At 42.6% G+C, this 27,870-nt stretch overlaps 1 protein-coding gene across 2 annotated transcripts in view; it reads left to right on the forward strand.

The window, feature by feature from the left end:
- Nucleotides 1-27,458, forward strand: part of ANKRD55 (ankyrin repeat domain 55) — a 164,442-nt gene extending 136,984 nt beyond the window's left edge. For both annotated transcript variants that reach the window (XM_046000080.1, XM_046000082.1), the window contains 5 exons: nt 9,135-9,319; nt 13,268-13,435; nt 16,384-17,045; nt 24,500-24,592; nt 26,765-27,458. In XM_046000080.1, the coding sequence (XP_045856036.1) occupies nt 9,135-9,319; nt 13,268-13,435; nt 16,384-17,045; nt 24,500-24,592; nt 26,765-26,886 (1,230 nt within the window). In that variant the 3' untranslated portion in view covers nt 26,887-27,458. The remainder of the gene's footprint in view (nt 1-9,134; nt 9,320-13,267; nt 13,436-16,383; nt 17,046-24,499; nt 24,593-26,764) is intronic.
- Nucleotides 27,459-27,870: the final 412 nt, after the last annotated feature.

The following is a 27,870-nucleotide window of genomic DNA, read 5'->3' on the forward strand; positions in this document are numbered from 1 at the left end:
AAAGCAGAGTTACTCCAAGTGACCCTGAGTTCCGGGCTGAGCAATGAAAATCATGCCTCTTAACGCTCTCCCATGATCACAAAAGGGAGTCTGTCTTAGAACAGATGACCAAAGAAATCAGAATAGGCCCAAGAAGTCTACAGCCCAAAGAGGGGGAAAGTGAGAATAAGGTGAAAGAATGCCCATAGCTAACATTATTGACGTGCTTTCTATTTTAGAGGAATAGATTAACTCAGAGTCATGTACTCTGTCCTTCAGAGGACAGTAGTATTAGGCATCATTTCAACCAAGTTGCCAGCCCATTCTGTCTTTTGCTACCCAAGCAGAGACGCTGTTAACCTTCGATCAGCCCAATAAAGGTACCCTTGCCGAGCTGCTGCCAGGACGCTTACGAGAGGGGGTTTCTGCCTGCCCTGCTGGCGGTTTCACTTAGTGGTTTCACGTGCCAAGCATGCCAGAGACGAGCACCTGGCACTTTCAGGCTCGAGGTAAAATTGAAACTGAAGTGATTTGGAAACTTCTCTGGTTTTGTAACTCCAACTTTTGTTCTAGTTACTCTGTAGTAAGACGAGCCCTGGGCAAAACTGCGAAGTGAGCAAAACTTGTTTTGTCCTCCCCACCTGCTGTAGCAACCTCCTACATACTTTCAGTATCTAATCTCCCACCCTGCCCCCCTCATGCTAGTCCCTGCCCCCGCCAGTCCTCTGGCTGGGCAACCGTGTGTACGGGTCCTCAACTGAGGTGGGAGTGGTATCCAAATCAAGCATTTCCTGTATTCACGCTCATCACCCTGGCATCCTGATCCCACAGATCTGGGATGGGGCTCACACCCCTGCTCCCACGTCCTCCACCCCCCCCCCCCCCCCGCAATTTAGAGCTGCTGCTGTGGTCCCAGCCTTGCAATGGGATCAGCCACAGTGCTTGTAAAATGATAGGTTCCCAGACCCTACTCCTGACCTTCTGATTTGGACTCTTCAGGGGTGGTAACCCCTGCCCTTATCCTCAAAGAGACCATTTGGCAAAATGAAAAGAACACCCAGTACTCAACTCAAAAAATCTGTTTGCATTGACAGACCTGGTTTTGATCTGAGAAAAAATCACCAATCCCTCTTGGATTAACTGTCTGTGTGTCATTGGGGTATGAATGAGAGTGTGCATATGACAGCAACCTGTAACATGCTAGGTAATTAGAATAGATAACCATTTTTGTTACGGTAACTGATTTCCTCCACAACAGCTTAATTATCATACCCACATCTTTTTCCTCTCTACCAAATGATAGGGCTTTTAATGTGCCACATTGATTTCAGTCCTGTCTGCACTTTAAAATCATCTAAAGGGCTTTTAAGTAATACCGATACACAGGCCTCACACCCTAGATTTTCAGCTGGTTGTTCTGGGATAGAACCCAGGCATCCATACTTTTTAAAGCTTCTCTTTACCCCAGGAGATTGTAATGTGCACCGAGGGTTGAAAACTGCTATGATAAATGAATTCATATTAATGGATACTAAAATCTTATCTACTCATGCCTAAGATATTTGCATGTTGATCATGATTTGGTATAAACATACTGCACCATCCATTTGTTTACTCAATTGCCCAATACATATTTCTTGAGCACCCACTGTGTATCTGCCTTTGGGGGTAAAAAGGATTAACTAGACAGGTCTCTTCTAAAACCCCGACAACTGTATGAAGCATGCTATGTGTGAAGATGTAAATACGTTGGCAAACTCTACTGAGGAAGTCATCCACTTTCTTCAGTTCCTCCCTCAGTGCAGGTCAGTGACTATCCCTAAAAGGTGCAGAATCACACTTGTAGGAGAACCATGCTCCCTCTCTGTCCTTGTGGTTAGCAGTAAAATTCAGAAGTGGTGTGTCCTGCCCTTTAATCTGCCAAGAAGACTAAGGGTAATTCCAAATGTCAGCTGAAACCATGATTACACTTGCCTCCTTTAGCCTTCTGGTTCATTTATAGCACAGGACCAGCATTGTGCTCCTTTTACAATTTTTCCACATGAATGAGTCTATTTCCCGTTGTCATTTATTCCTTTCCCCAAACTTCCTGCTTTTCTTTTGGACCACATGAGCCCACGTTTAAAGCCATGACACTTTCAAATAATAGAGCCTCTGTATTTCACCCAGATAACCAAGGCAAGAAAGATTGGAAACATTAGGCCCATGAAGTGGTTTGGGGTTAGGCTTCTGCCCCATCTCTCAAGTGCCTTGGTAGCTGGTGATGCCCTCCTGTGGGCCCGTTGCCCTCATTCACCTCCCCTGTCTGCAGAAGTTCAGTCCTCAGTCTTTTTCTTCCTCTCTTCCTCAGACAGCCCATCCCATCAACTGTCATTCTACTCAGAAGATTCTCAAATCTGACCTTTCTCTGAAACTCTAGACTCACATTTCTAGCTCTCCTTGGCATCCCCACATCATTTCCCAGACCCTTCAAACTGGACATGTCCAAACTTAACCCGTGGTCTTCCCTTCCCATCACATTCTTGTCCTCCTAGTAGCCCAAGCCAAAGAGTTTTGCGTCATCCACATTCCTTCCTTATCAGCCTTTGTGTCTACCCTCAATTCTACCTCCTCAGCTCTCACATCTCTGTCATCTCCTTTTTCTCCCCACTGTACAGGTCAGGGTCAAAGCAGGAAACATAGCCCAGTCAGGATGGGATAAATTGGGCAGAGATTCCCAAAGAGCCTATCACATACCACAGCAGATTGCAATTAGGGCATCTGGCTCTAAAAGGGAGGGAGTGGTTACTTAGTGGTTACTAAGATACAACAAAAGCCAGAGCTGTAGGAGAGGGCCCAGGACCGTAGGTATAAACTTTGATGGAATGACCAAACCGTGGCCCAGCAGAGAGAGAACTGAATGATAAACACCCCAATTGTTATACTCGTACTCCCATCTCTGGTCAGTGTCACTCATTGGCCAAACCCAACCAGAGGCCATAGGGCAAGGAAGACTAAATGGAAGAGCAGAATGGAAAAAGATGGGAGCAGGATGGAGAAAAAAATGGGAGAGTAAACCCAGAAGAGCAAATGGAGACAATTTTTCACTTTCTTAGATCAAGCTTCTACCATCTCTCATCTGAACAGTTTCACTATCTATATCACTACTTTCAGCCCTTTCTTTGTCCCTTCTATTCTTACATTGCCACCAAGGGCTCTTTCTACAAATCCCAAAGGAATATATGAACACAACTGTTAATCCTACCAGAACAGTTATGGTCACTGTTGGTCCTTGACTCAAAAACCTTCTGTGAGTTCCATTTTTTGGTACAGAACAAAACCCCTGGCCTACTGTTGTAAACAACCACTCCCTAGTCCCCACCCACTCCTTGACCTCTCCCCTTCGGCCCACATAGGCTTTACTCCAGTCACACCAAAATACGAATGGTCCCTCCAGTACATCACAGAGATTCCATTTGTCTCCACCTTAATCACCCTCTTCCTTTTTGTTGAAACCCTTCTTGCACTCCCCACATCATTCCTTCTGCCTGAAGAATCTCTGCTTATTCTTTATTATTCCTGAAGACCCAAAGGAATGCCACCTTCTTTGTTGAACTCCCTTTCAGAACTGTTCCCTCTGAGTTGCCCATCTAGTACTTTCTTATGTCTAGGACTGGTGTTGCAAGCAGTGGGTTGGCTGATTCTTCCCTTATAGATTGTATGCTTAAGAACAATCTGCCTTATTCATGTAGATGTCTCTCCAAACCCAGAACAGATCTTTGTGAATCTTAGTTCCTTTAAGAAGTGTTCACTGAATTCAATCCAATAAATTCACCCATCTCAAATCAGCGAGATTAATGGCTTACTGAGTTCTCTTTGTAGAACACCATTTGTTAGCTCAACTGAGACTTGCAAGAGAGTAATGCCTTAATACTAGGGAGATTTTTCTAATGGTAGGAATGCTAGAATAGATATGATGGCAGGTCAGTGAGGGGGCAGGTATCTAGCACTCCTCATATCTCACCACTAGCTCCCTCCTCTGCTTATTACAAGACGTGTTTCTTTGAAATCTTCCTTAGCAGTACTTTCTTTTCATGAATTTTTAAAGGAGAGTGGAAAGAAAAGAGCTGCACTAATATAAAACAACTATTTCATGTTTGTTCATTCAGTATGTGGTTATGGGGTTAAGGAAATTAAACACACACACACACACACACACACACACACACACACACACACTCTCACCCTTCAAGCTCTTTAATATAACCTTTAAGCCTCTAGTGTTTGAGCCTGGTTTGGTCCAGTATGGAATCTTCCTCCTTCCTGTGGTGAAAATCTCAGAAATATACTTTTACCCTGAATATATTCAGAGTGATAGCGGATAAATGTCATATACCAGAGGGTCCAGTTTGTACAGGGAAAGAATCTTAGAGCTAGAAGTGACTGTGTTAATTCATTTAGTCCCACCATCCAATGCACGGGTAAAGAAACTAATGGACCGAGGTTGTCCTTGGAGCAAGGACACCCAGCACCCACGCAGGCACCCAGGAGGTATCTCCCAGCGCTTGATAAGAGGAGGACTACAAAGCCACTAAGCCTAAAGTAAACAAAAAGAAAGTCAAGTTTTCTAAACCCATACCCGGCAGGAAAGGCTGACCGACTTAGGGAAATTGCAGGCTTGAGGGGCAACCTAAGTTTAAGTGGCCTCATGGGTCAGCTCCCTAGCACCTGGTTATAGAGAGAAAAAGAGTGCAGGAGAAGAAGATAACAAGGACTCACCGAAGAGTGAATACATACAAAAAAAGATTGAAAAGAGTAAAAAGGGGGAAGATAATGAAGAAAAGAGAGGCTAAAAAGGATGGGTATTCTCTTTGGCTTTGCTCAAAGTTCATCAATTTTTTTTCTCACTTATTTATTTATTGTTCGGCAAATATTTATTGAGAGTGACTCTCTGCTAGGCTTTATTTCAGCAGAATCCCAGTCAGACATTTAGCAAGGACAAGATAGGGCCCTCCTGGAGATCTTCATCTTGTCAGACACCCAGAAGCAGAATTCAGCCCCTTTCTACACACTAACAGAGCAAGAAAAGAGATTTTTTTTTTCTACCATATTAGAGAACCTATGAAATGATGAGGCTCAGCAGCTGAGGGTCAGCATGCCTCATGCCCCATTCCCCCCCTTTTTGTCTTTCCCCTAGCTTTCCAGGGCAGTCAGCCCCAAGCTTTGGGGTACAGTGGCCTCTGGAGTCAGGCCAAGCAGTAAAGCTTGTATCCAAAGGGGCTAACCATGAAGATGGTTCAGACTTCAGGCTATTAGGTACTTTTTTTTTTTTTTTTTAATTAGGTACTTTTTATATCTGGTTAGCCCCAGGCTCTCAACTTTCAAATATTCACCTAGTATAGACTGGTAGATGTTCCCTCACAGCTATATTCCCAGCCTGATGCATCTGGCTCTGGCTTGTGACCTAAAATCCTAGCCTCCCATTTATCTGGTCACCATCATGAGACAAGTGATGCAAACAGGCCACTGCTTCCAAAAGAAGGGAGGAGGTTGGAGTTTCCTCTGAGAAGAAGCCACAATAGCACTAATTCCCCAGATATGTGTTAGTAAATAACCAAGTAGTCCTAAGTCGCCCACTAAGAGCTTTTGGAAGGTCTCCTAGAATAAAAAGCATCTATAGTCAGAACATTGGAATCTTGTTTTTTAGCAGTCTTCCTGCAGCAAAATTATTATACATTAGTTCAACTTTTGTGTGTGGGTGGCAAGGTTTTTCAGGGTATTTGAGAATGCGAGTCAATTCCAACACGACTCTCTGCAGATGGCACCAGGTTCCACAGGTGAAGTGTTCGGTCCTACAAGGCTGCACCTCACTCCCCACTTCCGATGCCAATCTCAAGCTCCAGGCTGTTACCTGTGCTTCTGACTGACGAGCTACAGGCTGGACATTCCAGTGACCTCCTCTTAGATTCGATTGATTTGCTGGAGCAGCTCACAGTACTTAGGGACACCCTAACACTTAACCATTTTATGAAAGGATATGATAAAGCATAGGAATCAACAGCCAGTTAAAAGGATACATAAGGTGAGGTCCCAAAGAAAGGAGCTCCTGCCTTCATGGATTTTGGGGTCTGGCTTGGTAGCAGATGGAAATCTTCTGGTTCCCCAAGCATGGAAGCTCTCCAAGAAAGGCCTAAAGATTGCCCTCTTGGATTTTTATGGAGGCTTTACTACACTGTCATGATTAAGTCATGGGCCATGGGCTGAGTCAACCTCTAGCTCCTCTCCCCTCCCTAGAAGCTTTAGATGGGGCTACTAACAGCTCCAACCCTCTAATCACACGGTTGGTCCACCTGGCAACCAGCCCCACCCTTGGGTGGGGTCCAAAAGTCACTAATAACAGGACACCCATTTCACCTTTATGGCTTTGAAGCATTTTCAGGAATCTGAGGGGCCATATATATATTTCTTATAAATCATTATATCACACAAGACTTCTTAGGAACCCTCCCTTACGACAAGTAACGTGACAATGACTAACACTCAGTAGTTCCCAGCAGTTCTCAGAGCACATGAAGGCAACTTCATGAACTATCCACGAACAGAAACAGAACAAATACAACAGAAAACAAAGAAACAAATCCACAATGCTCATCTGGTCATCCAGTGCAGAATTCCAGAGCTCCGTAAGAATACGATCTATACAGTATTACTGCTTCCCCTATTTAATGACATTTCTCCCAAGTGGAAACCCACTCTCCATTCTTCCTGAGGGCTCTTCCAGGCACCATCCCATTCCTTCTGTCCTGGTGCTTCTTGGTCTCTGTGACCCTTGCTGGCCTCCCAGGCCTGGAGAGCCTACCTTGGCCTGACACAGCCAGCTTGCCAAGAAAGAAATGCAGTTACCAGGAAACCAGCGAGCCAAAGCCCCAGCTCACAGCCTAGTGCTCTCTCAGGCCCCTCAGATTCCTCTGAGGGTGTACCATGGCAACCCTCAGAGCAGAGGCTTTTAAAGACCTCATGTTTCATTTGGCCGGGCACACATCCTTGCTACTGCTGTTGCAGCCTAAACAGGAGTTCTTTACTTTTTTACTTTCATTTCTCCAGTAAGAACATGAAGGATCAAATAAACAGACAGGGTTCCTTTTATCCGAGACTGAATGGTGTAGCCATGAGGTGCAAGGGCTCTGCAGACAGGCTGTCTACCATGCTATGTCACTTCTTGGCTGTCACCCTGCGCAAGTTACTTAACCCCTGTGTGCCACCATATTCTCCTCTACAAAATGGGGATCAAAGGAGGATCTACCCCACAGGGGTGTTGTCTGGATGAAATGAACTGGTACGTGAAAATGCTTGGAGCAGTGCCAGGCACACAATGTTCACTCAGTAAAGACAGCTTTCCCCATTATTCCTGGGAGTTACCTTCTTATCAGAGAAAACGAGATAGAGTGGCGCTGTTGTGTAAGTGAAAGCTAGATGTAGACACAAAAGAAGTTCCCTGGAAACTTCAGACAAAGGGTATTTGGGAGGAAAAAGACACCAAAATGAAAGGAATAAGCTTGTTCCCTGCCATGTGAATAGGGAACTCCACACATGATATACCTGGCCCTGGCTGTTGCGGTTAACACACACTCAGCACTCTGAGAGCTGTGAGGCTCCTGGCCCTCGGTGCTCAAGAGGTTTCGGGACTGTCAGCTGCTGTCCCCTTATGCACTGGAAACACACTCCAGGGTCCACAGTGTAATGGCTCATTGTGAAGCCAGCAGCAAGCTGAGTCATGGGAAATCCGGAGAGCCAGAGAGCCCAGAGTGCAAACAGAAACAAGGGAGGAAAAGGAAGAGGAAAGGTGAAATGAATGAGTGCTGTTCCATGGAATTGTGGAAACTGACTCAAGTTCTAGAATGCAAACTTGGGATCTCATGAACAGGGTAACAAAGCGGGAAGAAGATCAACAGGAAATTTTACATGGAAAAGTGTATCAGGAAGTAGCCGCTGAACAGCGTTTGAAGCCTATCAGAATCGCTGCTTTTTAAAAATCCAACTCTCTCTCCTGCCCGGGTCTCTGACCCTAGCATGTGGCCCAAAGCTGCACTTCCAGAATAACAACTTGCCTCTCCCATTTCCTTAACTTGGCTTTGCGTGCCTCCGAGGGGCCTCCATTCCACCCAGAAGTCCTACTGTGTGGAGTTCCAGGGTCTCTCTGTGGATTCACTGAGAAAATTAAAATGCTAATGAATTATTTGGATTGTTTTATGATCTTTCCAGAGATACCAGGAGAATCTAAAAGATAAGACTTTTATTGAGTGATATGAGAATTTTTTTCACTTGCCCCTGAAGATTTATTGTCATCTAACATTGCAAATGCTCATGCAATTTTTTTTTATTTTTCAATTCGATAGAAGGTATTCAATAGCAGTAATATGCACAGATTTTACTCACCTATTTGTGCAAGCTGGAGAGATACAGGACACCTCAAGAAAGAACTGGTGGCTTTTAGGGCTGGGACAGGTTACTAAAAAGAGTGTACAATAGCCTCCCTTCGAAGATAAGATAAAAAGTTTATTATAGATCTGCACAGAGAGGTAGACCAAGTTTATATGGTTGCCTGAAGTTCTTTCTCATATTTGTCGATTTCTTTATTGATTGGCTACTTAATTATGATTCATTTCCTTTCACCAAGGATTTTTGGAGATTAAGTTTCATGCCATTTGTAGCCATTTGACCATTACTGGATCCTCTTGGTCATCATTATGCCACCAGTGAGTACCTGTCATGGTCATTTTGTTAACATGAGAATTCACTGTACCAACTTCTCAGTGGTCACCTCTGCCACAGTTGGGGAAAGAAAGCACAGAGATCTGAGCAGCAAGTTGCTATGTCGGTCACCCCTGCATGGGCCAGCTCCAACGTTAGTCAACTAGTCTGGTGTATAACTGAAGTCCTTCTTAGCTGGCGAATCATAGAAGACAATTTAGCTCTTCTGGGAAACAGAAATCCCGGCAGTAAAGAGAGACAGGTGCGAAGGTGTTGGAGGGTTTGATAAAATGTGTTTACTTCCCTTTTTCTTTTTCCTTTTCCTTTTGCATTTGTTTTCCCCTTTGTATTTTATCTGAACATGCATAGGCAGGGAAGAGCCCCAGGCTGGACCTAATGAGCTCCTTTTGACCTCTCCTCCCCAGAGTGGAAACAGAATCCTGTGTTCCATTATCCTGAGCCACCACCAAGGGCCGTCCATCGTCAATTACGACGATGAGAGTGGGAAGACGTGTGTGCACATCGCAGCGGCAGCGGGCTTCAGTGACATCATTAATGAGCTGGCCAGAGTGCCTGAGTGTAACCTGCAGGCTCTGGATGCGGATGACAGGTATTCGGGCCCACTCAGGACGTGTGGGGGACTACCAGTCATCTTCTCCGAAAGTTAATCTTAAAGAATATGGTTACGGGGTTATCCTATATGACTATATCCTCACTGCCGGTAATATTTACACATGTGCTGGTGACAATAAAACCTGCTGTTTTTAGTCAGGGGAGGAAAAATCATTGTTGTGGAGAGAAATGCTGTGACTGTACAGTATTGTCAGATTTTCCACTTTTTGCTAAACGTTTTCAGAAAGCTTTCTGTATGTCAGTTTCCTGCTATACGTTCTTTTTTATTCTTAACAGTAAGTCTTACTTTTTTCTTCATTCCTGGATTATGTTATGAAGTCAAAGAGTTCTTGCTATCCAGACAAGAGCATAATAGAGGTTTTATATTCAGAACAAGAGAGGACTTTATCAAGCCTTTTTTCCCAAGCATTAAAATAATATTAGCATAGAAAAGGAAGCTGGTTTGGAAAGGGGAAGAGACTTATCTCAGAGGTAGTTAGCAATTAAAGGAAGACTTATATACCCTCCTCTTCCAAACGGAACTTTTCATCCACATTGCTTTTTCTTCTAATCAACTATTAAGAGCTTTTCAATTACACTGTTTATCTAATCTTCCTTTTAGTTAAGCATGACTCAATGGAAATGCAAGAATAATATAACAACAAACAAGACTTGGAAAATAAGTAAAAGGCTTACACACTATGGATGGGGTTTTTTGTTTTGTTTTGTTTTGCTTTTTGTTTGTGTGTTTTTAACCCTCTTGCAAAGTTAGCCACCTATTTATCCTAACTTTAAATAAATTCCAAGAAGCACCGCCTACTCCTGATTCCCGAAAAAAATCTTAGGTTGCGCCTGAGTCTCAGGAGCTGGGCGTGGTTAACATGACGACTGTAAAATTAAAGCATAGAGCACTGAAAGTAGACCTTTTCCTAAGAGCAGATGTTGATCCTGAGCAGGTAAGACAGTAGTAGCAGGACTAAAGTTACATGAAGAGAAAAGGTGAATGATCCAGAAGGCCAAAAAAAAAAAAAAAAAAAAAAAAAAAGGCAACACATTAAGGAGAGGAGGGCTGGAGAAAAGTTTGCCTAATTCAAAGTAGTTTTAGAACCAGCTCTGAAGAGGATATTTGCCATTCTGCATTAGCACACACTTAGCAAAGAAAAAGCCAGTTCCACAAGCATCGGAAGAAAGTAAAGCCAAGCAGAGAAAAAAAGGTACAAAAGATAAAGGCCGAGGAGGTTTAAGTTCAAGGACAATCTCGAGGAGAATCTAGTTCCTGCTCCTAAGCTCAGCTCACAGGTTGCCGGCAGTGACAGATCTGCCCTCCCTTTTGTTTCACGTCTTCTGCGTCATGCAGCTGTGCCTTCCCACAAACTATGAGCTCCTCTTCGTAGTAGAATTTCTTCAAAATTTTCCTAGGTGTAAGTGCCTTAAGCATTTGTATTAACTGTGATTTCCTATCTTTCTTAGCAGAGGGAAAGTGTTTGAAGAAAAGGGAAGAAATAAGGCAGTGATTTAAAAAAAAGGGGGGGGGGAATGTGGAGGTCCTAGTCCTCCTAGATACTAAAGTTTTACAGATCTGTGTGACATTTAGAACATGGTGTAAATTAGCCTAAGAGTGATGGCATAGAACACATGACCCAGAAGTAGCTTATGTAGCATAAATGTCCCAAGTTTCATCAACTGGTGGGGTCAGATTGACTCTAATACCCAACCCATTTATCGTCAGGAAAGACCATCTTCCATCAAGTTCCCCTCCCTACATGTTTCTGGGAATCCTCTAGGGAATACTTATATGTTCTATAAATCATTCCATAGCTGCCGATTCCTCAACCAATGCTTCATGCTTACAGCCATCATTTCCTGCCACTCAGAGACTACCTCCTCAGCGATCTCGAATGACTTTCTTCTGATCATGAGCTCTGATCCGCCCAACTCCACACTGTGATGACTGAAACCAGTCTGCTGTTCCTGTGAAACTGCAGGAAGTTTAGAGTAAGAAAGGAATTACAGCGGGGATCACGTGCAATTGAACACTACAAAGGCTCCATGTGTATCAGTTAGGAGTTGTCTATATACTTCCCTTGTTTTTCTGAAAAACAATGTCAGTTTCCCCCTATTCTTCTGGACCTCTTTTTCTGTGTTGGTAGTCCAAACAAAACAGTCAGCCTTCACAGTTGTTGTAAGAAATATTTCAAGCTGCTCCTGAGTGGGTTGTCATGGGTTAGTAAATTGCCGAAATTGATGTCCAACCTTTCATCTACCTAATTTATTGGCAATATATCCTCTAAACAGGATCGCATAATCTGGCTGCTGCCTCATCCTATTTCATAATAAATAGTGTCTGGAGACCTCTCTCAAGTAGAGTGGAATGAATCACATCTGCCACATATTCAAATAAGCACTGTGATTGATCACTATATTGAAGAAGAAATATGGTCCTATTAAGTGGTCTCAAAGTGCTGCCCATAGCATAACTTGAGGTGAAGGATGCTTGATTGACAGGAGATATAATCCATACCTCGGGACACTGGCCACACTGGGGACAAGACTACTCTCCAAATATTATGGCTCATGTGCCTTCACAGATAGCCCCAACTGAGCCCTCTCAGTCGAACTCTTCAGCTGCCTCCATGTCTGAAAGACCACTTGGCTGCCCTTCTGCCCAAATTTGAGGCCCCACCACAAAGCCAAAGAGAAGCTGGCAATGCCCACCTTTCCTGCCTCAGGACTGAGCCTTTCCCAGGGCAATTTATAAATTACAGTATTTCCTCCCAGTCTCTTGCTTTTTTTTTTTCTTCCTAAGAAAATACTGGTTTTACAATTTAATAAAGGCTTAGATACTGGTGAACATATACCTACCTTCTGGCTAATGGAGGGCTTTCTAAGCATAAAGTTATGAAAGAAACAAAAGTGAAGAGATAATTAAGTGTTTTTTTCAATTGTATGGAAAATCACTAAAAAATTAAAAGTCAAGTAACAAATTAGAGAAAATGTTTACCAAAAGATTGATACCTTTAATACATAAAGAGCCCACATAAATAGTAGAAAAAACTACCAATCTAACAGAAAAAGAGCCAAAGGGCATTAAGAGTCATTTCAGTGAGGAGACACAAATGACAGAAATGTATTTCAAAAAGCTCAACCTCACTGTTAAAGAAATGCAAAAGAAAACAACACTGAAGTATCATTTTGCCTACCAAATTGGCAGAGATTTTTTTAATTTTTTTTTAATTTTTTTTATAAACATAAAATGTATTTTTATCCCCAGGGGTACAGGTCTGTGAATCACCAGGTTTACACACTTCACAGCACTCACCATAGGGCAGAGATTTTTTTTTTTTTTAATATTATTTATTTATTTGAGAGAGAGAGAACAAGAGTGAGCACAAGCAGGTAGAAGAGCAGAGGGAGAAGCAGCAGCAGGCTTCCCGCTAAGCAGGGAGCCCGACGTGGGCTCAATCCCAGGACCCTGGGATCATGACCTGAGCTGAAGGCAGACACTTAACCGACTGAGCCACCCTGGCACCCCAACACCCCAGAAGAGAGTTTCTTTAAAGGTGCTAGGAACACTCAGTTTAGGGAAGAAATAGGCACCCAGCTGGTAGGAGGCTAAATTGAGTCAGTGTTGTTAGAAGACCGTTTGGCCCTGGGTATATAGAGCCTGAAAATTATCCGTAGCCATTGACCCACTGCTTCCTGTTCTAGGACATTCTCACGAAGGCCAGTGAAGGCAAAAGGCCAGGGAATGCTTACAACTAGAGGGCAGGCTCCAGTGGGCACACTGTCATCCTGAAGCCCCATCTAAAGCTTAGCATGTCCACAGCATACATAGCAACATGTGTCTCAGGAGGGGCCCAGACTTTAAACAGGACCTGTCGCTGGCTAAGCAACCTGGGCCATGTCTGTGCTCTGACCCTTGTATTGCTCCCCTGTTGTCCCCCAGGACCCCGCTGCACTGGGCTGCTGCTGCAGGGAAGGCAGACTGTGTCCAGTCACTGCTGGAGCTGGGCATGGACAGCAACCTGCGGGACACCAAGGAGAGCACACCCCTGGCCTACGCCCTGTACTGCGGCCACGCGGCCTGCGTCAGACTCCTCTCCCAGGAGAGCAGGTGAGTGCACCGGCAGGCCCTCATTTTCTTCCTCCCAGCAGTGCACAAAATCCCTTACAACTGTTGAATTTGTTGATGCACCAGGCCAGCACTACCTCAATACTGTGTTTGCTGTTGTCTAACAGAGGGTGAGGTGTTCTCAACGCAGTGGAGCAAAGTAATAGTCATGAGCACGAATCCATCAGACCCAGCGCCCTCTGGACTGGCGCTTCTCCTTCCTTTCTTCTCCCTTTCTTCTTCCCTTAATGCCATGGTCTCTTCATATTCTTTATTCTGTAATCAACAATTTCAAAATTTTGTTCTCAAGACCCTTTTGCACTTTCAAAAATTGGGAACCCCAGAGAGCTTTTATGGATGTGAATCACACCTATTGATATTTATGGCATTAGAAATTAAAATAAATTTTTAATAAAATATTTATCTAGTTACTCCTGTAAAGCAATAATAACTCCATTACATTTGCATGGTGACCTAAATACCATGTTTTTAGTTAAACACAACCTGTTCTCTGAAACCAAAAACAAGTTGTAATGAGAAGAATAGCCCAGCTCCACCTTGTTTGCAGATCTCTTTGATATCTTAACAGACGCCTGATACAATACAGCTGGATTCCCATATCTGCTCCTGCCTTCCCTCTGTTGCAATGCTTTGTTTTGGAATGTCTGGAAAGTGCTCGCTTCGGCAGCACATATGTCTGGAAAAAATCTGGCTTTGCATAAACATGTAGTTGGATAAAGATATTTCAGTGGCCTTTGGAGATAACTGTGGATACTTTTTCCTTTGATATTACATCAAAACTTGACAAGTGTTAGTTTCCTAAAGGTTAGTTACAATATGGACTGTCAGCATATCAATGAACTTTTTATACTCTGTTGTATCAAAATCCATTAATTCTATCTTGCACTTTAAATGGGTTTTCTACCCATGCATGACTTTATAACATCTTATTCTGGTCCTTTGGAAAATACTGGTTCAGTTAGTTGTGAATATCTTCCTAATCATGATAAATTTTTTTAAAAAATCACGTTGGTTAATACGACCACTGATCTTATCAGTAAAGCTTTTATGTATCAGGAGCTGTCAAGCTTACAGTGTGCCTGCAGGTTTTTCACAATTCTAATTTTTTCTTAAAAACTGGACTTTTGTCATTGGCAGCAATTACTGTCAATTGTTTACTTTCAAATGGCAGGCTTATTTTATTCATTTTTGAGAAAATTTCTGTAAATAGCCAACTCCAAATAACCATAATTTGTCTATGAGTCATAAAAATGGTGTTCTGTGAAAAAAAAGGTGTCTGGGTTAGCTGGCAACTTAATTACACAAGTGTTTTGCCTCAAGACAATGGTCATACTTCATTATATAGTGGAATTGCTTAAGAGCACTTCCTGTTTTGTCAAAAAATGTATACCTAAAGGTTAATATTTAATAAAATCAATCACTTTTGCTGGACATTAATAAATTAAATGACGATTTTTTTTTGTAACATAAGTCCATTGATGCTACTGTGTTGATTTATACCAAGGAACCCAATACTTTCACCCCCTATCTCTGTTTTACCCTTGGTGCAAAAAGCAGCACAGTGAGAAAGGCATCTTGATATTATTATGAATATGGTTTTAACCTCATGAAACTCCTGAAGACTATTGGGGACCCCCGCTCTCAGGGTCAATGGGCTACACTCTGAGAGCCCCCCCACCCTGAATCACAATCTGTGACAGAAGGAGGAAACACTGTAGGATTAATTCACAGGGCCATATTCTCTACAGGTCAACTTGAAAGAACTTTAGAAATCCCTTGGGGCTCTCTCTGGTAACGTCAGGGGTCCAGAAGTTGTGTTGAGTAGTTCAAAAAGCCTAGTGTAACGTGAAAGAAGGAAGATAGAAATACATCACAGAAGTAAAGATCCAATTACACACTGTGTGACCTATAAAGATAAACATGAATTATATGCAGTCAAGGGGCGATGTTTTCCAAATCACAGATTACAGTATCGTACTCCAAAAAGTAATGTTGCAATCTGGCTTTTAGGACACTCACGTGGGTCAGGTTTCATCATTAACTCGTACCATAGAAAGCACTAAGTCAGTTGTGGCCTCAAAAGAGAGTAACAGAATTTTCCAAGGAACAAAAACAGAATGGTGTCTCAGGGAAACTCTCCACAGAAAAGGAGCCAGCTGGACAACTTTTTTTTCTTTAGAATTTGCCTGCCCATTGGGCATTGCTCATATTGCTTCTGCTGCCACGCCCAATCTCTGGCTTACATACTTCCTCTAGAGCAGCTGAAGCCCAGACAAAAGCTTCTTCCCTTGCTTTCCTTTAGTAAACTTTTTTTAAAGTATTTTTTCAATAGGAAATTTAGTAAAAACTGAAAGGGAAGTGAAGAACATCCAAATAGCATAAAACAGGCCGGCTTCCTAAAGTAGATAATGTCCGAGCTCTGCCCAGATCTGTTGGGATCCCTTGCAGAGAAAGCCCCAAACCACACTTCCCCCACCCCTATGAGCACACCCCACTTCCACTAGTTGAAGCCTCAACTCAGGCCTGGCCTTCATCTCTGTGACTTAAAACTTACACTCCTATTGACTGCCCTTGAGAAGTGAGAACAGTAGTGTTTTAAGCTATTTTCAGCATAGGTTATCTCTTGGTGAAAATAGATTCTCTGGAGGTAAATTTTGAAAGGACAGCTCCCAAGAAACTAAAAGGAATCTAAGAAATAGCTGGGCTGAGAAGAGACCATGGCAAGGAAGGGGGAGAGACAAAGGGTGTTTGTTGCAAGTTCCTCCACATCACCTTTGACTTGAGACGGCTTTGGGGTCTCTTTGGATGACCTCAGACAACCTTCTCAAGAAGATGGAACAGAGGGAGGTTGTTTTGTTTTTTTTTTTGGTTGGGGATTGTCTCCATTTCCTGTTTTCTCATGGCATCCTTGTTATTTTATATCCCCATAGAACAGAGCCTGCTCGACCTCTTCCTTCCCAGAACAGTAGACCCCAGAAGAAGGAGGGACGATTCAGCATGCTCAACCAAATCTTCTGCAAAAACAAAAAAGAAGAACAGAAGGCCTATCATAAGGATCACAGCAGGGATCGACACAGGGGGGAGCACACCTCGGAAGTCGATGACATCATCACTACCTTTGACAGCATCACGGAGACCAACTGCCAAGAAGAGCCTGGTAGCCAGGTGGCTATGATTGACTTTAAGAAGCGGACCTTGGAGAATTCAAAATATCTTTTGCCAGAAAAGAAGTCTCTGGCCCATAAGGGGCTTCCACCAATCAGAACGCAGAGTCTCCCACCCATCACCCTGGGCAATAACTTCCTCATGGCTTCCCAGGGGGCCACTTCCCAAGCCGGCCTGAACTCCGGTACTCATCAGATGGCCCAAAGATCTCAGAAAAGCCGAAGCGAGCAGGACTTACTGTACAACAGAACTGGCTGCCAGACGTTGCTAGATCACCCCTGGAGAGGTGATTCCAACCAGGTGTTCTGTAAATCCTGGACTGTGTCTTCTTCTGATAAGCTGCTAGACAGATTGCTCACCAGCAAGTCTGGTCACCAGGAGGTCTTGGGGCTGCCCCAACTTCCTCACCTACACAATCCTTCATCAGGTACTGTCCTTACTTCCTTTTCCCTCATTCCGGGCAGGGTCTCTCCATAGAGTTCTGGGTGAGGAACTGGACCAACAGTAGTAGCCTTGAGGGCAGGGCCAGAACAAAATGGATGGTTAGGGCCAACTTGTGTCCTTGAATCCACTGGATTCAAGATCTCCAGGCTATGGGAAGCATTCTGCTTTTCCACCCTGAGAGCAGTCAGCAAGTTAAAGTATGTGCCTTCTCATCTTCCCAGCAAATACCTGTGGCAGATTTGAGTGGGAATATTAGTATTTCCAGTAGCAAGATTCTTAACTAGGGGTAAGTGGCAGAGATCAGTTACAAGGTGTTGATCTGTTTGTGTGCCAGCTTGTTTTTTGTTTTGTTTTTGTTTTTTTTTAAGATTTTATTTATTTGAGAGAGAGAGAGCATGAGAAGGGGGAGGGTCAGAGGGAGAAGCAGACCAGGGAGCCCTATATGGACTCCATCCTGGTACTCCAGGATCATGACCTGAGCCCAGGGCAGTCGTTTAACCAACTGAGCCACCCAGGCGTCCCCCAGCTTGGTTTTAAATCAGGTGTTCGGTCCCTGCTCCAGACCTACTGAAGCAAAATCTTGGTGATGGAGAAGGGGAAGTGGTAATGCCTTCTGTATATCCACATGGAAAGGAAACACATTCACATGTTAATGGTTCAAGTCTCCACACATTCCAAAGGCTCACATTGCATTTCTCCCTCCTTTCTCTTCCCCCAGCTGCAGAGCACCCCACATCCAAAACTACTGCTGCTTTTGTTTGTTTATTCTTCCAGAGATGTCTTATATACGTGATACACACACACACACACACACACACGAAACATATATACAAAAGTACATATCCCCCTTTTAAATAAATGTATCATACTAAAGAATTTGTTTTTATATACATACAAACAATATATATATATATATATATATCTAATTTCTCCCACTTTTAAATAAATATATCACACTAAAACATTTGTTTTTATTTTGTAAATGGTCCACAGGGGATTCTGAGGCACACCTGAGAAAGGAAGCCATTGTTCCAAAGCAGAGGCTACAAAACAGCTTCCCAAATCAATTCATTACCACAGTGTCTTTTGTTTTCAAATGAGTTAATTGCTAATATTCAAAAATCGTGAAGTTTCACACAAAAATGGAAAATTCTAGCTTCTCTTGAGAAGTTAACAAGTTGGGCAACCCTAAACCCAAATCGCACAGGGTCATGACGGGCTGGATGTGCATACCCACAGTCCCTTTCAATCCCAGTGGGACGTCACCGTCCCCAGTTTGGCGTTGTCCACCACGTGCCCTAGTATCTCTCCATGGAATGTCAGTTGTTCTTTATCCACGTGTTTCTGTTGTTTTTCTTACGATAGGGTTGAGAGGGAGAAAAAATGATGTATCTTGAACCCGTTTCTGTCAAACACAGAGGAAGGAAAGACCAGGAGAGCTACGGGTATTGTAAGAAGAGGAGGAGGAACATGTGTTTGGAGATGTAAAATATTCCTTCCTGTTTAATATGCAGCAAGAGTCTGGCTCTCTTCCCTCATTTCTGGTGTGTGGTGTCTGAAACACGTGAGGTGGAGTATGGCTGCCCTCATACGTGTCTGTTATGTATTGAAGCACAGGATAAATGTGGATGGGCACAGGAAGGCTTTTGCCTGGGATCCGAGGAAAACTCCACCCAACATTTTACTTCCTCCACAAAGCCCAAAAGTATGTGGTTAGTGGCATAGGTGGTATTTTGGCTTTTGTTCTACAGAACAATAAAGGAAGGAAAGATACTGGTCCTCAATTTTTTGATGCTTTAGTGGCCTCCAGGGCCTCAATCCAGCCTCCTCCCTGGATTTGGTCCTATCCTGGCTAATACCTTCTCTTTTGAAAAGCTTTTGGAATTTGTGAAAATCCTGTTCTTTTTCTGTTCCCCAGATAGCCTTGGTCTATCTTTTCTCTGTCAGTTACAACTGGGCTCAGCTGTCTGGAACAGAAACTAAAGTAACAGCAACTTCAACAACACTGAAGTAACTTGAATAGTCCTGGGGTGGCAGAATAGCAGAAAAGCAGCAGCAAAATTCTCCAAGGGTATCTTAAATAATTAGCTGTGGCACATCAAAGCATTTCTTTTTTCAACCAATGTTTTTAAGCACTGATGATAACTAGGAGCCATTGTAGGCAACTGAGTTGTGATAAGATAAATCTCCCAAGAATCTTCAGTGTATAAATGAGTTTTTAAAGATAATAGGTTTGCTAAAATGATTGTGCAACTGACTTTAATTTTCTTCTCATGTTTAGATAGAAGACTATACGGTTGTTATAATGGTTAGAGTCTCTGTCATTCTAATTTGTCAAGAGGCAGAACACTGCTGTGGTTAAAACATCTGGCTTTAAATTCTGGCTCTGTCACTGTTACTTAATCTCTCTGGGCTTTTTTTTTTTTTTCACCTGAAAAAAAACTGGGAGGAAATACCTTAATATAGGACTGTGAGTTGCTGTTAAGATTAAAAGAGGTGGTATATGTAAAGTACTTAGAACAGTGATTGGAATATAGTATTATACACACACAAAAGTATATATCGGTGTTGTTGTTTTTAAAACAATGTGCCAGAGGCGCCTGGGTGGCTCAGTGGGTTAAAGCCTCTGCCTTCAGCTCAGGTCACGATCCCAGGGTCCTGGGATCCAGCCCCGCATCGGGCTCTGTGCTCAGCAGGGAGCCTGCTTCCTCCTCTCTCTCTCTCTACCTGCCTCTCTGCCTACTTGTGATTTCTGTCTGTCAAATAAATAAATAAAATCTTAAAAAAAAAATAAAACAATGTGCCAGACCCTTTACTAAGCACTGTGCTTTAGATACAAGCTAGAAATGACCTTGTTTTAAAGATGATGAAGTAAATGTGCTAGTCAGCTGCCTCATTGCTCTCACATCTAGTCTTTTTTCTTCAACTCTGTTCTGTCTCTCCGGGAACGATGCTTCCTAGGCTCCCTTGCAGCTGCTTCCAAGTACTTTGGGCCAAGTACCGGGAGGCACAGCCGCAGCAGAAGAGTAGGAGAAGGAGGGAAAGCACTGTGGTTGTTCACAGTGTCTCTCCGTTTCCTCTGCTTCCCAACAGCAGGTCTACCTCCTCTTCCCACTCCCCCCACACAGCTGCTCACTGTGCCTCTGGCCCCCACTAGCTTCTACCATCTCTTCCTCTCATCTCACCAGCCTAGGGGTGGTTACATTTTAAAAATTATATATATATGGGGTGCCTGGGTGGCTCAGTGGGTTAAAGCCGCTGCCTTCGGCTCAGGTCATGATCCCAGGTTCCTGGGATCGAGCCCCGCATCGGGCTCTCTGCTTGGTGGGGAGCCTGCTTCCTCCTCTCTCTCTGCCTGCCTCTACCTACTTGTGATCTCTGTCAAATAAATAGATAAAATCTTTAAAAAAAATTTTATATATATATGTATATATATATATACAGCTAATCTCTGGATTGTCTTCCTCCTTTCCCTCCATTTGGCTTCTTAGCTTTTCTATCACAGACATAACCAACTGTACGAAATTCCCTCTTTTTGAAAGACAAACAGAGGTCTCTTTTTTCCTGGATGAGCCCTGACTGATAAAGCAAGACATGTCATCTCTCTGAGCGAGTTTCTTACTCATCCAGAGGCCGGAGCTATTATATCTCATGAGGCCCTTTTCAGTTATAACTCACATGGCCTAAAATAGTTAAAACAGTTTGCTCAGAGTCTTACAACCAATTAACGACATACTCAGCACTCAAACCCAGATCTCCTAAACAGCAAGGTATCATGGTGGCAATGTGCTTGTCTCCTGAAATCTCACAGTCCAGTTTGTTAGTATACTTGCTGCTTTACCCACAGTGCAATTTTCTTAGAAATTATGTTGTCCTTCTCCAAACAAAAAGATTTTCCTGCCTTACAGATTTTATTTTTGTGGACATTTTTTTTTATTATTTTTTTAAGGATTTTTATTTATTTATTTGACAGACAGAGATCACAAGTAGGCAGAGAGGCAGACAGAGAGAGAAGAGGAAGCAGGCTCCCTGCTGAGCAGAGAACCAGATATGGGGCTCGATCCCAGCACCCTGGGATCATGACCTGAGCTGAAGGCAGAGGCTTTAACCCACTGAGCCACCCAGGTGCCCCTTTTGTGGACATTTTTAACCCACTTTAAAATGTTGTTTTTAGAACTGCTGAGGCTTCAGGACTACAGTTCTGAGGGTTCACTTAAGTGCTTTAAGCTGTTTATCTAGCAGATTTCAACATTGATCCCCCATATGTGATATGAAAGTCCGATACGATAAAGCAGTTGGATAATGTAAATCATACCACTGCACCCACCACTGGTTTGAACTTGAATAGCCCCCTTTGGCATTAGAGTTTGTCTTTTCCTGCCCTGGGTTTAGTAGAAATAAGAGGGGCTAACAGTGCTACCGTTTGAATTCCTGGCAGCCAATATCCTGTGCTTGCATCAGCAACCCTGAACATTTAGCTGTAATGATTATTGTTTAACATTCATTGAGACCTGTCAGTGTGCTAGATGGAGAGAGATGTGGGATGGGGCACTTAACCTAATGAGGAAATTTGGAGCACATCAGCTTAATTCATTGCAAGCAGCTTTCAGAGAAAATGGAACAGAAAGCTCTGCGGTGTTTGCTACCAGCCTGGTTATTTACAAGCCATCACACAGAAAGTAAGAAAGTCCTCACTTCTCCTCTCCCTCCAGAGAGAACTCCCTTCTCCCAGTTTTCTAGACTATCACAGCTGCAACATGCTGTCCTCCCTGAGGCTGGGCCTCACTTCCCATTCTCAGCGTCTGGGCCTCACATCTCCAATCCTTTCCCGTCCCCTTGAACACTTCCTTGAATATCTCTCAGTTCCCTGATAACCCATACCTTTCAGTCTATGGCATCGGTGCCCCTGTTATTTATGCCTTCTGTCCACTGTGTGCTTGGCAGATTTGTATAGTCTTTTGAGAACCAGCTCAAAAGCCACCGTTGTCAGGAAGTCACCCTAACCTCTACAGGAGCTGCGGCTCTTTCTCACCGTAAGCCAGGGAAGAACGGCTCTGCCTTAATGAGCCTCCTGTGGGGCAGGTAGTGAAGTGCTACTTCCCCTTTGACAGTGCTGCAGGAGGGAAGTTCTTAATCCCTATTCTGGAAATGAGGAAATGGAGGCACAGACAGGTTAAGCCACCTGCTTAAGGTCACAGAACTAGGTAGGAAGTGGGGGAGCCCTGTGGGATTCAGGACACCGCCACCTTTCTGGACGGCTCTTTCCTACGTGATGCCCTCACACCTCTACTCTTGGGCTCGAAAAGAATAAATTAAGCTGCTTTTCTTCCAGCGTACACTATAATCCCCTCCTGAGTACCTTGCCTTGTCCTCTTTGTGCTCTAGGCTAAGGAATATGGTGAGTACACAATAGAGTGCTGAATTTCTTCAGTTGCTTAACCAAATTCCTTTGTTTAACTGTGAAAACCCTTCTTGCCATTTGAATCTAGGACAGTGGACGGGCTGGATGCTCCCCAAGGTACCCACAGGACAGGTAAAAGAGCTCTGGGCTGTGCATAGCTCCACTCTGTCCTTCCAAACTGAGCCAGATGCCAGTGCAGAATGAAGTCTAGCTCTCCCCCCACCTCCCAGATCACTGTCATGTCCCCTTTCTGCCCATCTCTTATCTTGTCAAATGGCTTTGGCTGCTAGGGAGGCGAGATGGGTTTTCTGTCACACAGACCTAAGTTGGAGCTTTGTTGCTTTGCATTCTGTGACCTTGAGCACATTTGAGAAGTCCTCCAACCCAGGGTCCTCATTTGTAAAGTGGGGATGATAATGGTATCTGTGTCACAGGGGAAAGTGATTGTTAAGATTCAATGAAGTCAGGCGGATAGGGTTCAGCCCAGTTCCTGAGTCCTAAGTTCTCAGTAAACATTAGCCATAATTACCATTATCTCATTTCTTGGTTTTGTAAATTTCTGCTCAAATGTTCATAGATAAGTAGATACGTAAGGTATGAGTTGATATGGATACTTGCTATAATCACTTACTTATTCTCTTCAGGGATATTTTCTTTTTAAATAGCTTATGAAGTTATTTGACCTTTAGAATACAAAGGAATAAAAATATAATATCCACCAGAGAGAGTGGAAATTTTGCTCAATTTTCATCAAATGGCAGTGCTCAGATGTCTGCCCTTAGAATATGTCATTGGACTCCTCTACGCAGATGGACAGTGGATCTTGGCTAATGCTTTTTCCCCCTTATTCTTGACCCAAGCAGAATTAAACCTATGAGCAGTTCTGTTAGTGTTTTGATTCTTACAAGACTATGAGGCAAAAGATCAAAAGATTCCCCACTCTCCAGGAGATCATGTTAAACACTCCACAGAATAAAACTGTAATAATTACTAATGTTTTGTGAGTGTTAATCTTGTAAGCTGAATGCTTTATATTTGTTCTCCTACTTAATTTGTATGACAAGTGAAAAAGACAGATACAATTATTTTCACCATTTTGTAGGTCAGGAGATTGAGACTTAGAGAGAGAGCATCTCTTGCCCAAGCTGGCAAATAAGTCTAATTCTGTCCCACTTGGTCATCTATTTAAAAGGACCTAAATACCTTGGGTATTCTTTCTACTTAAAGAGATTTAGATCACTCTTTTATAATTGGTAGTGTGTTGATAATTAATAGCTGGCTCTCCAGGAGAGAAATCAGTGCTTGCCATGTCCACGGTATAAATAATTCTACTATGACCGGCGCCAGGCTGCCACTGTGATATCAAGCCGATCACTAAATTCCTGCGATTTTAACCATTGGTTCCCAACAGGCAGTACACAGGGCTTCCGGACAGAACTGCTATGGCCTAACTTAAAGAGTAGCCATCTGCCGAATACCTTCACCCAGATCCCATCTTCTAGGGCAGTGATGCTCAAGCCTATTGTATTTTAGAATCCCTTCAAAACTGATAAAAATCTGACGCCCCATTCCAGCCCCAGAGATTCTCTTTTATCTTGGGTTTGGCTAGGGCAACAGTGTTTTTTTAAACTCCTCAGATAATTCCTATGTGCAGCCAGCATTGAGAAACACTAATCTAGAAGAATATATCCTACTGATTTGTGTTTTCACCACAGATTTGATTAAGATGTTATACTTTAGACCCTATTTTATTTTTTTTAACTTTTAAGTTTTATGGAGTGGGTAGTCAACTGTGTTTATAAAATTTTATTTCAACTAGTTTATTCAAGAATTGACTTCCGCTGTCTTTTTCTTTCATTGAAGCACTGACTTTGCTATAATAGAAATGCAGTAAAGTGTAGCTATTACGATTTTTGTTCTTGTTAGCATCTTAAACTCTGCAATCTCTAACAACTTATGATTCTCTAATGGAGTGGATTTTGTAATTTGTACTTGGTTATGTCACAAATGATTGATACAATTCTTTTTGTCCCCAGGACAAAATTTTCAGCATCTGTCCCCAAACAGACCCCAGATCAGGGACCTTCCTATCACCCGGAACAACCTAGCTCCTCTGCCAGACCAAAAATGTAAGTATTCTGAATCTTCCGCTGCCTTTGCAAGTGTTAACATGTCTAGATGCAACCAACTGTTATTTCAGTTTACTTTCATATTTTGAGGGAACATCAGGCGCCAAAACTTGTGAATTACAGGAAAATAGAAGAGAGACAGTGTTTAAATCTTCATCCAACTTGGTAATGCTTGTTTAGAAAAAAAAAAAAAAGAATACTCCCTCCCTTGAGGAATTTTTGTGTTTGGATTATAAAAACAATGACAAGTTTATTTTGCTATGTACTATTTAATGTGTTTAAGAAGGTGCTTTAAAAATTCTTAAGGCTGGTCTCTTGACATTGCTTTTCTTACTCTGATGAACAGATACAAATATGTGTTATTCCTGTACTCAGAAGCTATGCATCCCTAAACAGAAAGGAATAATCATTCAGATGCTGTTCAACCATACTGCTTTTGACATTATTGATTATTTTATAATTTGTACAAAAATTTCTTAAATATAAAATATTAAATCTGTTCTATTCAGCCAGTGACCTTCAAGTCACTTGAGTGTACTTAAAGAATTACCTGGGGGGTGCCTGGGTGGCTCAGTGGGTTAAAGCCTCTGCCTTCCGCTTAGGTCATGATCTCAGGGTCCTGGGCTCCAGCCCCGCATCAGGCTCTCTGCTCAGCAGGGAGCCTGCTTCTCTGCCTACTTGTGATCTCTGTCAAATAAATAAAATCTTTAAAGAAAAAAAAAAAAGAAAGTATTACCTGGGATGCTTGTTATAAAGTAGATTTCTGGGCCCCATACCCAGAAATTCTGAGTTTGTATATTCTCATATCTGTATAAGGAGGCAGGTTCTATTATTATTCCTATTGTACAGATGAGAAAACTGAGTTCAGAGAGGTTACATGATTTGCCCAACGTTACTTAGGTAGTAAGTAGCAGAGCCAGGAACAAAACTTATTATAAGACACTGAGTCAGATGACTCATGCAAACAAGCAATACTTAAGAATTCTAATTTCCTTCCTTCCTTTTCTTTCTATCCCAGCCCTGTCATTTATAACATGTATGCAAGCATGCAGGTACTTTCTCATGTGCGCGCTTGCTCTCTTTCTCTCTCTCGCTCTTGCTCTTGCTCTTTCTCCATACCCTCTTTATTGCGGAGGTTAAATGATTTTAGAGCTGCCCTGTTTCAGACAAGTTTCTTAACTTTCAGTTTACTCCCTTAGCCTATAGGAACAGTGCCAGCCTGACAAGGTTGTTGGGAGGATTACAGGAGGTAACAGGTGGAAAACCCTGGCAACACTTTGCACAGAATAAATATCCAACATGTCTTTTCTGTCCCAGGCTGTAGTTTGGAAGGAACCAGTCAAGGGTTCTAGGATTCCTTAGGTAAAAATAGTGACCAGTGGGGTCTTAGTATAACCCTGTCCTTCAGCAGATAAGGAACAGGAGAGGTGGAGATAATATGTCCAAATTCACACAAAGAGTTTGTAGCCAAAACCAAAATCTCAGATCCATTCCTTTGCTTTTCCTGATCCCTATAAAGCGAGAGTTTGGATTGGTGTGAATTCAATCACTGGATGAAATTCAAGCCTGACCTTATCTTTAAGCAGAAATGACTCACAAGGATACCTAATTAAGTAGTCCTTGAATTGGCCTTGAATCCTGGTGGGGTTTGGAGAAGCCAGAGAAGGGATTTTCTTTGGCAGAGCCCAGGAGCGTTTTGTTCTCCACAATTAAATGTAAGGAGAGAAGGGAAGATAAAGATACTTGACCAGCTTTAGCTCAATGAAAAAGAAATGGAAAGGTACAGAGGGCTTTTCTTAAGAGAACCCTGAGAACCTTTTGAGGTTCACATAAAATAGCAGTACAGATGTCTTGGGGCTCATTTAGAGCATTATGCTGACTTGGCCATCAACAGCTGTTCCACCCCAGGAAAAGAGAGCTCTGCCAGGCACGCACGGCCCGATGTGTTTTGATCAAACTTGGCTCCATCTTGTGTTTGTGCATAGTTGACATCGCTGATGACACGTGGTAAGTGTGAATGGATACAGAGACACAGCTTTTTCCTACACCTGGGCTCTCACCAAGACAGGCTCCTTAGAAATTCCTCCACTCCTCATTCTGCCACCTCCATTTGTCCTGAGACTCTGAGAGAAGCAAACCTTGAAAAACTCCCGTTCTGTTCTTTCTCCGCAGTTCTGTCTGGAGGACCTCTGCGGACAAACCGAGTGCTTCCTGCTATTCCAAGCCAACGGGGACACAGCACAGCAGCGGAAGACAGTGAAAGCTTGGCCAATTTCTCCACTGGTGAAAATTAACTGCGGGTCACCAGCTGTAAAAATAGAGATTGCATATATTTTCAGCCATCAAAGAATGAGACTCTAGTTTGTGAGAACAAAGAGTGATGTAGTAAACTCTGTTCTAGAAGCCATTCACAGTTTTATAACTCCTTATTCCAATGATACTTCCCAAAGAAGTGCTTGGAATCTTTGATTGTATATATGTTTTAAGTCTGTGAGTTTCTGTGGCGTCTCCATGCCAAAATAAAAAGTCACAATATGTTATCAGCAGGGAGACTTTGCTGTGTTTCGTTTGCATTGTGGCATCCCCCAATTTTTTTTCCTGAATGATTTTGTTTTAAAAATATATGCTTTGCTGAATAAAAAACAACAGAAAAGCATATTCCATACTTTCTCTTCACATTTATTGCAATTCTATCATAGGTTGATGAAACTTAATTAAAATCATAGTAGCAAATTCCTTTATAAACGGTCTGTTTATAGCTTTTAAATGTACAGGCTTCTGTAAAATGTTTTCTAACATCTTCTGATTCTGGCTATAGCCCAAATTGTTTGCCAGTGTTTATGTATCTTCTTTGTTATTTGATTATTTCCACTTACTGTCATTTTTTAGATATGACTGTTGTAATAGTGAGAAGATCATGTAAGTTGGAAGGGTCTACATCCTGGCCTAACCGAATAAGATAGGAATTTCTCATACATTCCTCAAATACTCTGTGTATTTAATCATTCTTTTCTCTGTTTGAGAATAATGGTCTCTGCCTATTTAAGACATTCTCAAACTTATGATTTAGTAAAGTTTGAAAGACTACTGCTAACTGTAGGTCTTACTAAGATGTTTGTGTGTCGTTTGGACTGATTTAAACTTCAAGGACTCAGTGTATAAGATCATAGTCATTCTGTGTTATTTCTTTTTTTTTTTATTTTTTTTCGTCGTGTGTGTGTGTGTGTGTGTGTGTGTGTGTGTGTTGGGGTTTTTTTGACAGAAAGACAGTGAGAGAA

The sequence above is a fragment of the Meles meles genome, chromosome 3 (genome assembly GCF_922984935.1).
Source record: "Meles meles chromosome 3, mMelMel3.1 paternal haplotype, whole genome shotgun sequence".
Lineage (NCBI taxonomy): Eukaryota > Metazoa > Chordata > Mammalia > Carnivora > Mustelidae > Meles > Meles meles.